Raw genomic sequence first — 12909 nt, 5'->3', positions numbered from 1 at the left:
TCTAGGTCCCTCAGTTTTATACACCTCAATTAAATCTCCCCTCAGCCTCCTCTGTTCCAAAGAAAACAACCCTAGCCTATCAATCTTTCCCCATAGCTAAAATTCTCCAGTCCTGGCAACATACCAATAAATCTCCTCTGCACCCTCTCTAGTGCTATCACTTCTTTCCTGTAATGCGGTGACCAGAACTGTACGCAGTATTCAAGCTGTGGCCTAACTAGTGTTTTATACAATTCTAGCATAACCTCCCTGCTCTTATATTCTATGCCTTGGCTAATAAAGGAAAGTATACTGTACGCCTTTCTTAACCACCTTATCTACCTGATCTATCTTCAGAGATCTGTGGAAATGCACTCCAAGGTCCCTCTCTTCCTCTACACCTCAGTATCCTCCCATTTGTTATATATACCCTTGCCTTGTTTGACCTTGCCAAATGCATTACCTCACACTTCTCCAGATTGAATTCCATTTGCCACTTTTCTGCCCACCTGACCAGTCCATTGATATCTTCCTGCAGCCAATTTTTGTATCACCTGCAAACTTCTTAATCATCCCCCCTACATTTAAATTCAAATCATTTATACCACAAAAAGCAAGGTACTGAGCCCTGCGGAACCCCACTGGAGACAGCCGACTGGTCACAAAAACATCCGTCAACCATTACCCTTTGCTTCCTGCCATTGAGCCAATTTTGGATCCAATTTGCCACTTTCCCTTGAATCCCATGGGCTTTTACTTGTTTGACCAGCCTGCCATGTGGGACCTTGTCAAAAGCCTTGCTAAAATCCATGTAGAGTACATCAAACGCGCTACCCTCATCGACTATCCTCGTTACCTCCTCAAAAAATTCAATCAAGTTAGTCAGACACGACCTTCCCTTAACAAATCCACGTTGACTATCCTTGATTAATCCGTGCCTTTCCAAATGACGGATAATACTGTCTCTTAGAATTGATTCCAACAATTTGCTCACCACCGAGGTTGGACTGACTGGCCTGTAATTACCCGGTCTATCCTTTTCTCCCTTTTTAAACAACGGTATGACGTTAGCAGTCCTCTAATCCTCCGGCACCATGCCTGTAACCAGGGAGGATTGGAAAATGATGGTCAAAGCCTCATTTCAGATATTGTATTTCCAGCATTTTCTACTTTTATTTTAGATTTCCTTTGTTTTTTCCTCTACAACTTGCTGAAATTCTCACCTGCATGGGGGTCACCTTGCGTATCTATTAAAGCAGCTGACGCTACAGATCGGAGATTCAAAGCCTATAAATATTTGTTCATTCATATAACACTTCACGGGCCTCCAATAAATTAACAGCAACACGGTCATTCATTATATTTTGCTCCCCCACCTATGGGTAAGAAGATAGAATGGTCCAGCCCATACATAGTTATTATAGGCTTCCATGGGTTCAGGTGCCACTGCTTTTCTTTATTATAGTGAGGAACACATCACTATAGTTCTGTATAACTTCCCTCAGAATCACAGTTCATAAACAAGGTTGAATTCTGTGAAAGGTTGCATGGCACAAATCCAAAGCACGATTCACACGGGACGCAAACCAGTGTATTGCCACCTTACTTCAGGGGAGGGAAAGGGAATGACACCCCTAGCGGCAAAGAGGAAGCAGTGCTCCAATTAGAGTGTTTTCCTCTGCACAATAGTTCATAACTTGCTACACACTGAACAGGACTAAACTCACGAGAAAACTAAGATTCTCTTTTTAAAAAGAATAGTGCTCTCCGTCAAAATTGCAACACTACTCACATTGTCATACAGAGAACCACTGATATCTGCTCCATAGATTGGAGACACAAACGTCAGATTCTTCCAGTATTTACGCTCAAGGTCATCAAAATCTATATGGCGTGGAGTACAATACCTGAAAGAGAAGGGTTACAGATTTATTTTCTATTGATTTTTCAAAAGAAAGTTGCTCTGTGTTTAATTACTGGGGAAACTGACCGGGTTGGAGTGGGGGGGGGGGGGGGGCGGGTGGAAGGGATTGGGGGGTGGGGGCAAGAGGAAGTAAAATTAATGGAACACAATAGACACAGCATTTTTGAACATCCCAGCAAACGTTAATAGCTTATAGAAGGTTCGACACATACAGCCAGAATCATAGAAATTACAGCACAGATGAGCCCATTAGGCCAGCTCTTCAACTGGAATTGTCTACTCTAATCCCATTTTCCTGTCCTTTCCCAGTATTATTTTTGATGCCCTCATCCCATTCTCCCATCACTGTTCCCCGCTATACCCGTCTTCCCTCCCTCAAGTCTAAGGAGCATAAATGTGAGCATATCTGGCGCACAACTGGTTTAGCCATCACCAGATCTGGCTCCACCATATCAAGCTCTACCAGGCCTCAGAGATTTCTTTGTCACCAAGATGGAGACCATCCATTCAACTGAGTAATTTGTTTTGCATGCTCTAGAAAGTAAAATTACTCAAGTGACTGCACAGCTTTACAATTAAATTGAGCATCCTCTCAAGAAGGTTAAACCAATCACTGCATGCAAAAGGAACAAAAGTTCAATTCAGACAGTTAAAATATCAGGAACATTATGAGGCAAGAAAAGGTCACTCAGCCCAATCAATCTCACCCCTCCAATCCCCTAACTCTCCTACTGAAACTCCCTCTACTGCCATAATTCTCCCATCAAAGCTCATTCCTCTGGTGCCCTCTCTCCCACCTTAGCATCCAAATTCATCTCAAACATCTCCAATGCTCATCTCTATGTCCTGACTAGCCACTTTTTCTAAATACTCACTCTAAATAGTTACTCCTGAAATATAGCCGTTTAAATTTACTTTTTAATTATCATTCTGGTCCTAATTTCTTGGCATACTTAGAAGTAGTAATTTGGAGTTATCTTACTGAAGTCATTTCACATACTTGATGATGGCCCTCCTTAGCTACTGCCTTTATAGACTGTAAAGCATGAACTTTAATTTTTCCTCATATTCAAACCACTTTATACTTGGCATCAGGCCTCTCTGACCAATACATGTATACCTTTTTGCAGTATGTTGGCCAAGACAGAATACTGTATTTTAAATGTAGTCTGGTTAATGAACTATAAAGCCTCAGCATAACTTCCACAGGCTTATACTCGCCCGTGCCACTATTTATTCCTATATTCTAATAGTTACTTTAAAAATAATGTTGCTACATTTTTTTGGACAATGAAAGCAACACATGACTCTCACCCAATCAAAACCCTTTGGCAATTTTTTATCTGCATCCTCTGTCTCTACTGCTCTGCCTATTTACATTCATCTGGAAATTATACAAGCTTACACTTGGTTCCTATATCCAAGTCATTTATGTAAATTAGAAACTGAGGTCCAAGCCCTGTAAGACTCCATTCAACACAGCTGCCTTCCTCCCCTAGAGTGTACACGCTATTTCATACTTCAACCAGCTTCCTATCCAGTCCCACATTCTATCCTAGATTCCAGTGGCTTTTAAATTAATTAGAAGTCTCTCTTGTGGGACTTTGTCAAAACTTTCTGAAAGTCCAAGTTAGTTATATCAGACAGTTTCACTATCGTTTTTTTGAAATCTGTAACGTTCTCAATTAAGTCAAGAAGGTTGGTTAAGCAAGATCTTCCTTTTCTAAATCCATACTGCCATCCCTTGTCAGCTGTGGCTCAGTGGTAGCAATCTCGCCTCAGAGTCAGAAGGATGTAGGTTCAGGTCCCACTCCAGAGACTTGAGCACAGTGTGTGTGGTCCTCAGGTAGTTGTGAGCACAGTTATGTCCGCAAGTGGCATTCCAAGGTGCAGAGGTCCCACCTCCCACAACATTGAAAAAAAATCGGACAAGACTATTATACAATACCAGTGGGCCACCAGCCCAAGAGATGCGTTCTCTGTAAAATTACAGTGTTCACGCTTACCTCTGGCTCAGATGGTTGTGGGTTTGAGCCCCACATCAGATCCTAAGCACATAATCTAGACTGATACTCAAATTTAGTACTGAGCGATTTCTTGTCATAGGTATATTGATGTCCCACCTCCCTGTCCAGTTGGATGTTAAAGATTCCATGGCACTAATTGAAGAAAGGCAACATCCCTCAGCAAACCAATGCCCCCCAAAAGGAGAGGACATCTTGTCATTCATCTCATTGCTGTTTGTGGGGCACCAATGTCACAGAATGGCTGCTCTATTAGCCTACCCAACAGTCACTGCACTCCAAAAGTGATTTAGTGTGAATTTAGGATGTTTTGATGACATACGGCTCTATATAAATGCAAGTATTTATTTTGCTGCTACAAGTACTCCTCCAGTCTTCTTCTTAGGTGTTATTGATGTTAGGCAATTGAGCACATAACTCTCTGCATCAGGTATTATGTTGCTTAGTTTGAGTATTGTGGAACCATATCATCGCCCAGTGATCACTATGGAGACAGCTAGTATCCAACAAATTTCCTCCTGGTCTCCTTCAGCAACCTATGATATATATTGACTGGCCCGAGTTATTAGTTAGTCTTCATTTTCATTCAACTCAAGAAACTCTGCCAAGTGAAACTCAAAATCTTGGCGTCTAGGAGTGTAACAAAATTGAATAACAATTTAGCATTATTCTGTCGAGTGAACACGTCTATAAAATACTGACTTAATATTTTTTTATTTACTATTTAATTTCACAGCTGTTTTTAATCTTAGAGCATTCCAGCTTTCTCTCGAATAACTGTTTACTGCCATAATACTGGAAGACTTTTCTTGCATTATACTTAACGTATTTAATTATATGCTTCTCTAGGGTGCTTTTTGCACCTTTAATATTTCTTATATGTTTTAGCAAATTCCTATGCTTTTCTCAGGCTCTCCCTTGTTTCATGTAATTTGTGCCCTCCCCCTACCATTCTAATTGGTCCAGTCATCCATTTTGTACAGTGCTTCTTTAGCTTATATTTATTTTTCGTCGATATATACACTGCATAATTTTTGACTTGTTCCATTAACCGAGGCTTCAGCAACACTGCCAAGTTAATTTATTTTAGTTCAAGTTGTACTCCTTCAAATGTTGCCTTTTCAAAATCATTATTTTGTCTTGGACCTTTAAATCTTAAATTTGATCAAACTGTGACCACTGGTCCCTCAATGTTTCACTACCTGGATTTTACTGGATGCGACCCTGACCACTTGTAAAAAGATCTCAATTCAAATTTACCTCTCGCAGGCCTTTTAGCACATTAGTTTAAAAACAAGCTAAAAAAGGGTTTCCATACTTTTCACTGTTGGCCAGTTTCCTGTACTCCCCAACAGTCATGGATTTCTTCTGAATGTTGTACTGTGTGAAAAGCCCAGATTGGCCAGTCACTACCTGTTGAATTGGAGCTGGGATGGTCATATCATCAATATCTTCGTATGACTTCCTTGGTTTCCATTCCTTAGGGGGAATGACCTGAAAGCACAGTCCATGCATCATTTAGCAGAAGAAATCTGCAGTTATTTCACGCCTAAGACATGCATCAATGAGCTGCGGACTGCGAGTGCAGCAGGGTCTCAAAACTCAGGCAGGGGCTACAAATTCAAAGGTCACAATCAAGAAAACTTCTGTGCTCTGGGAAAAAAGCAAGTGGAACAATATTCAGAATTAAGTGTACATCTACCAGCAATGTTACACCAGTAAACTATCCTGTGGCACCTAGGATTCGATTAGTCACCTTCCACATGGACTATGTGCCAATGCTCCTACACTTTGATCCAACTTGTCCTGCTATTTGCACTTCCTCCCTCCCAACCCCCAAAAAAAAGCATTTGGGTTTATCTGTCTGCACACTAAAGCAAAGGCACAAGAAAAATGTGCTGAAATATTTCAGTACATTGTCATTTGTGTGCATACAGGAATTTCTCTGACATACTATACTGATGCACCGCCGCCACCAGAGGGGGCACCGACACCAGCTTCCCATCCTTTTGCATTATTATTGCCTTTTATATGCACCCTTCATTTTAAAATTTTAAATTGATATAGCATGAAGCTAATGGCAATTCAAGAATTTAAAAACATATTGCCATTTCCTATTTTTCCACAGTTGTGTAAATATAGTTGCATAAACATACGTCATGGCAGACAAATTGCTGTGATAAATTTGTACACATAATCCCATACGTCATCCCACGTTAGGAAGAGGTGTCTTGCCAGATACTTCCCCTGTAGTTAGCAGGGAATTTTTCACTGAACTTCAAAATTCTGAGAACAAGTTACCTCAGACACCCAATATCTCCTAGTTACACAGCAGAACAGAGGGGCCTGGGAAGAGGTCGTCTGTCTGTTCCTTTCGATGCTAATGCCTTAAGGAGCACATGATTTCCTGCTCCTCCCTCATTTCCATACAAAAACAAGTGATTTCAAGGCACATTTTTAAAAAACTGGACCCTGAGATTTAAGATGGGAAAACAGTCATGAAAGAAAAGAAGAAAGGTGCTGAAAAGGTATCAGCAATGTGAAAGTAAGTTTATAATGTCACTATAAATTCCTGCATACACACAAAATATAAAGACAAAATGTCATAATATAGGGATCAGATAGTGGAATCCTCAATTAGGGAATTCTATTGTAATTCATTCATAGCCATCTGCTGCTGGTAATCATGCTATAACACCCATTCCTGCTACTTGCACATTTCAATACCAAGTAGGCATGGGCAGGGATGGGGGGGGGGGGATTGCTGTAACATTACATTACTTCAATATATTAATGGTGATGATAACCAGTTACCAATGTATTAGGATCAACAAAATCAGATTGGATCAGCTAGTTAAAATGGCTACCACGGATAACTCGAATTGACTCATGTGACGTGTTACCTTTGCAAGTCCCGCCCTGTGTGCTCCCTGCGATTCAATGTACGCAATATACTTCCCAAAATCTTTGAACTCTTCCATGGTTGGACGGAAAGTCATGATCTTGCAATTTGGATTGGGAGGACCTGGATTTTCAGATGCCATGGTTTTGCCAATTCCTGTAAAAACAAAAGGCAAAATGTTGCTGAATCCACTGGCAACAACACTTGTAAACAATGGAAGCACATATCTGACGTGATACCAACATTTAAAACCTTGATAATGTGTTGGGAGCACCTTCCATTGGTGCTCCCAACACATTATCTCTTCAGGGCACAATCTTGGAGGCCAGGCTGACAATGACACTCATTGTGCATTACCACACCTTCATTTGACCCAAGCAGAGTTGCAAAGTTCAAGTTTTAGACCATTGGGCTTTGACTGCCTACAGACTGTGCATCCGATGCCCCCCTCCCCCACCAAGTCCGACAGTCTGCCAATACTTGCTGCCTAGGTTCACGTATGGAGAATGGATACATAGAGAAGGTAATGTGGGCACCTAGCAGCCATGGAACTTAGCCAAATTAAAAAAGTCAATGCCATCAGGCATGCCAGAGAGAAGGGAAGATTTGTACTTCTCATCAAGCATACTGCATACGGTATATGAAAGACCTCTACACACTTTCTCCATTTCACTCAATCTTCATGCTGAACACCTTTCTAAAGTAGTGGTGGATAGTTCTTGTTTCAATACAAGATCCATTAACATTCTCACTATATGCTTTGTTTCTCCCACCGCCCCCCCCCCAAATTTCCTTTTTTTCCCTCACCAAAACCCAAGCTATCCTCTTGGTTGGCAGGACTGAATGGTTCATTAAATGGTGCTGCAGCATCTACGAACCTCCGCCCTGTATCAGGCATAAGTGCAATTATTAGACACTTTCCAAGCAAGGGAGCTGGGAAGAGAATATTAAAATTTACAAGCATAAACTGAACAGTTCGTGCGGTGCAACTCCTCGCACTCATTTAAGGAGCAGCATTGGCTGTGGCCTGCAAACAGGATGCCTGCCTGTCCTTCCAACCATAGGACATCATGTGGCACAGTGAGAACATAAAAATATCAATCTTAAATCAGATCAACGACTGTCAAAGGTGTGCCTGGATGAGAAGAGTTGAGTGTGAGATAGAATAAGTGTCCCTTTCACTACCTCAGAGTAAAAAAAATCAGTCACTGTGAATTATGACTAAGTTTCATCATGTTTTTTTTCATCTATTTCTGTTTAAATAACAAAATGAAACCAAGGAAGCTGGCTCTGAGCAGCTACTGAGCAAAGTGGTGTGATGGAGTTGAGTCATCAGCAAAGCTACAGTCATTAGCCTAGTGATCCTCACTTTCAATTGTTTCTGCTAGTTCCTAACCCAAGAACTTTTTACACATATATATGCAAAACTGCCAGCCTGACACGAGCCTGATGACTGAACAGACTATACCACCCCACTGCCACTAGAGGTCAGTATGATGCCTCAGTAAACAGTGATTCAAAAGTCTCTCAAATAAAGGGAATGTTCAGCTGGGCAGATTTCAAAACAGATCACTGGGATACCTTGCTCACTTTCTTGGTAAACAATCTTTAGTCTCAAACAACACATTTCCAAAGAGAGAACTTTTAAAAATTGCTTCCACTACTTTAAGATCTGTGAAATAAACAGCAAAGCAACAGCGATTCTAATTCTCTATTTCTTCATCCAACAGAACAAACTTTGTTTAAGTAGGTCTGGCTTTTATCTGAATAGTGCACTTTGCAAACTGCCTACCTCAAATCTTAAATGTTTGGCATAGTACAAATGCAAAATTGACCAGATCATACATTTCATCCCAGCCCCCAGAAAAATTAACATACTTGGTGGTTCCAGCTCACAAATGAAGAATGGCTGCTTGGGCTATGTGTTGGAACCAGAGAACTGTACCCCAGCATAAGTTGCTGCCCTCAGAAGAAGGGAGGAGTAAAATTCATGGGGGATGGGGGGGTGGAGGAGAGAGAGATAAAGCATTGTGCAACCTTCAATCTGACAAATTAAATTTGGTTGAACTTTAACATTCGGCCACAATTAGTTTCCCCCAACGAACATCCTGTTTTTCACTTTCGGTGGGGATGGAGGAAAGGGGGACAAAGCAAAACTCTGGGCTGGTTCACGTACACCTCACAATAACTGGTTTCACAGCAATAATGTGTGTGTTTGGAGGCTGGGTACATACCTGGGAAGGGTTGAGAAAAGGAGATGTAGTTTGAAAGAAGGAATCTTGATCTTAAAACTAAATAATATCAGGGTTTCAGCAATGTAGCAGCTTGGTGCATCAATTTGAGACATTGTGTGGATATAGAATTAGGGCCCAATGCCCATAATTCCACACACTGAGGATTCTTTAATCTCAGCTGTCACAGGGTAGCATCATGCAGAGACCAGACTCCAGCCACACACAGGAGGGAAAGAAGAGGGATGAAAACAGGAAGGCAATTAATCTCAGGTGACATCAGGTCACAAAACAGCAATATCAGAGACCTGAAAGCAAGTTACCTGCACACAGGTCTCCTGTGAGGAAAGAAAAGGAAACTAAAGGTCGAGAATAATAAAGAGAGAGGGGCTGGAGGGGGAATGAAGAGAGCAAGCGAAACAAGCATATTATTTGATTTGTTGAAGAAATTCAGTGCCTTACATGTCGAACAGATTACCTTGTAGGGTCGGGGGACCCTAGTTTGAAATTCTGAAATTGACACAAGAAGCTATGAACACATTCTGATGACCCACTACAACCAGGCTGTAATGTATAACTGAGCAGATTAAACAAGTCTCTGAAATCCAATGGAAAGTCAGCAATATAACTTCACAGAGCTACAATAAAAGTTACAATCTTAAGCTTACAAGCTATGGAAAACAAAGTGGGAAATAGATCTAAAGTCTTATCCTGTTAATTGAAAGTTTTTTTGCTTTCTAATTATCCAGTAGTCCAAATTAAGCATTTTCAAAGCAGCACAGGAAGCATTTTCTGCTCAAAGAAAATTCCAGTTAACAGTTAATTTCAATTAAGCAATTTCGAATTAAGTGTAGACTGTAGTGACCTCATACCAACAAGAAATTATGTATTTCATGGGAATAATTAACGTAATACATAAAAAAAGGGAAAAAAAAGAGATACAGCAGGCTGCGTGAAGAGAGAACACAAAATATTCACATTGTCCATTGGAATCTAATCGGGTATCACTGGGGTGACAATCTGTACTTTCATGCAGTTAACTCTAAAATATCACCAACTGAGATATTGGGGAATACACTGCCTAGTCAGACTATTAGTCAAGATATGGTGCTAAGCACAGGGAGATCCAAAACAGGGCACAGTTGTTTTGAACGTGTTTTCAATTTTGAAAAGGACATCATTTTAAAACTTCAAGCAAACTTTTAAAAATCTTTATTTACAAACGTAGGAGGAGGAACTGGGTAGAAGCAAGCAATAAACTAGTTTCCCAAATTTATATATAAAATCAGCTGTACATGACAGAACTGCAAGGTCTACAGCTTGAAAACTTATTTAGTTTCTGTTCAAAAATACCAATCCCACCTCCCCTGTATATTACTTCAGTAGGCTGTCCCAAGTTTGAAAAATTTTAAGACAAGTCACATAGTTTGAAGCTAAAAAAGGTACTTTAATGTAAATCGGTAGTTCAGCTGTCATATTGTCCTCGACACAAACTTGCTACATAATACATACCAGAACAGCACGTAAAGATCCTCTCTTTGATACAGTATATGCAACATTAACAGATTCCGGTATCTTGAACACAGTGTTTTTTTATAAACCAGTTACTCACCCAAGCATTCACAGCTTAAAAATAGACACACCAAATCATTAACTGTGACAACTCTAGTTCAGCAATAGCAAAGAGGGAGCAATTATATGCAACCGCTTGCACTGAGGCTGGCCAAGGGAACGGTTTATTGAAAGCAGTTAAAAAGAGCATATTGCCAAAATAACATTTTATATTAAAACTTGTTTTTTAATTGGCATTTTATTAAAATTGTTTTTACGACATTCAAATTCTGTAAATCAAGTGGAAAAACATAACCAAAACATGCTAAGATCATTCAACTATAACTGCCTGACAGGATTTAGTTTTATACTGTATTTATCATTCATCACTGCCAATACATTATCCTGGCAATTCGATATTCTTGATTGCTAAAAATGTAACATTTGAAAATGGTTCAAATCCTCATTAATCAGGTATGCAATCATTTATTTCAACAATGTAACCAGTGGTTTCAACTTTTTCCTGGCACCATTTTTACCCAATAGGTAGACCAATTGCCCATTAATAAAATGGATATGTCTCTGACTTAAAGTCATCTTTCACTGCAAAATCAGCATCATTCCCAAGACAACCAAGAGTTGCCCTCTTCACAAAGAGCATAACTGGCCAGTGGTCTGAAGTTTCAACTAAATAGGTTAGAGGACCAGGAGTCATGCCTACAAGTTATGCAAGGGCAGAACTAGGTTGGATGTTAGGCGGTTCTCCCTTTTCCAGAGAATAGTGAATCTGTGGAACAGGTTGCCGGCTCGTGCGATGAACACCGATTTGCTGTTTTCCTTCAAGCGAGAGCTGGACCTGTCTGTGGCTGGGGTGAAGATTCTCTCCTACAAGAGCTAGGTATCTGTAATGCAAATCGAGGCCAAAATGATCCCCTGGACTAGTTTCCATTGCCCAAAGGAAGTGGAGACGAATTTTCCAGTTTTTTTTCCCCCTAACTGGTCTGGGTTTTTAAATCTGGTCTTTTGCCTCTTCCAGATCCCATGGCTCCGGGTGGATGGGGAGTGTATATATTGTGATGCAAAAGGCATCACAACTGTGTGGGACAGGCTGGATGGACCAATAGTTCTTTTCCTGTCTGCCATGTTTGTATATTCCCAGCCACGCTGAACAATTACAACAGAAAACAAAGGAAATGCTATTTCAAACTACATCAACTGCTATGCTAATATTACACAATTGATGACATATAGAAAGGAAGCAGAAAGCACTGCTGCCAGAAGAACTTGCACCATCTGTGAAGCTCTCAACTCGATACATTCAAACACTATGAGCAGCAATCGAGTCAGAAACGTATATATGATCAGCATCACACAGCTTCTAAGGAACGTGCATGGATCCCACAAACCGAGGCCTAAACAGACTATAAGGTACCTTTGACTAGACAAGGTTAGCCGAGCACATAGACTCCTACTGAAAGTAGGTCCTGGTTAAAGATCAAAGCAATGCAACAGGCCCAAGGCACCCAGCCCCTCAACTACCTAGCAACAATGAAGTCTTAGGCGGTCATTTTCTCTTCCACATCTTTCGTGTAGGGCAGGGACACATCCATTCCAGGGAACGGAAAAGAATGCTCTCTGGATTTTCATGAGCCAAAGAATTGGTATTCCAGATGGTAAAAGTAAAACCAGACCTTCAAAGAGAAGTCTTTATATTTCTGTGATGGAGTGCTCTTTGGCTGCTCAATTATGCTGGTTAATACAGTGCCCAGACAAGTGGACGCACCTTCCAACCTCATGACTGACTACCTCAAGCACACCTTGCCCCTCCAACCCAGGTCTCAGGAGGAGTGACCAAAAGCTTGGTCAGAGATGGGTTTTAAAGAGGGTCTTAAAAGTAGAGAGGCCGAGGGGTTTGGGGAGGTAATTCCAAATCACGGGACCCAAGGACTAATGGCATGGCCACCAATGGAGGGGCGAAGGGAGAGGGAATGTACAAGAGGCTATTCAGTGGAACTGAGAGCTTAGGGGAAGTTGCAAGGCTGGAGAAGGTTAGAGAGGTAGGGATGGGCGAAGGCATGAAGTGATTTAAACTTCCTTGTCAACTAGCCCATTTTCTCCAAGGTGCAGGCGTCCTTTATTAGGTTGTGACCAGTGCACTCCAAGAACCAGGATTGTCATTTGGGAACAGGCCATTAACAAACTACATATCATTTTAGGGCACTCTAACTCCCACTCTAAAAACAATGGAAAAAAATGAGGGGGACAGGAGACATATAGTATCATTCTAGGAGGGTTACA

At 40.9% G+C, this 12909-nt stretch overlaps 1 protein-coding gene across 4 annotated transcripts in view; it reads right to left on the bottom strand.

The window, feature by feature from the left end:
- The window catches only part of kdm4b (lysine (K)-specific demethylase 4B), a 433937-nt gene that overhangs the window by 352476 nt on the left and 68552 nt on the right, over positions 1-12909 (bottom strand). For all 4 annotated transcript variants that reach the window (XM_067968101.1, XM_067968103.1, XM_067968104.1 and 1 more), the window contains 3 exons: positions 6831-6985; positions 5246-5421; positions 1772-1886 (listed from right to left, as the gene is read on the bottom strand). In XM_067968101.1, the coding sequence (XP_067824202.1) occupies positions 1772-1886; positions 5246-5421; positions 6831-6971 (432 nt within the window). In that variant the 5' untranslated portion in view covers positions 6972-6985. The remainder of the gene's footprint in view (positions 1-1771; positions 1887-5245; positions 5422-6830; positions 6986-12909) is intronic.

Source organism: Heptranchias perlo, chromosome 29 (genome assembly GCF_035084215.1).
Source record: "Heptranchias perlo isolate sHepPer1 chromosome 29, sHepPer1.hap1, whole genome shotgun sequence".
Taxonomy (NCBI): Eukaryota; Metazoa; Chordata; class Chondrichthyes; order Hexanchiformes; family Hexanchidae; genus Heptranchias; species Heptranchias perlo.
The sequence above is the reverse complement of the archived record's forward strand: the minus strand, read 5'-3'. Positions and strand labels throughout refer to the sequence as shown.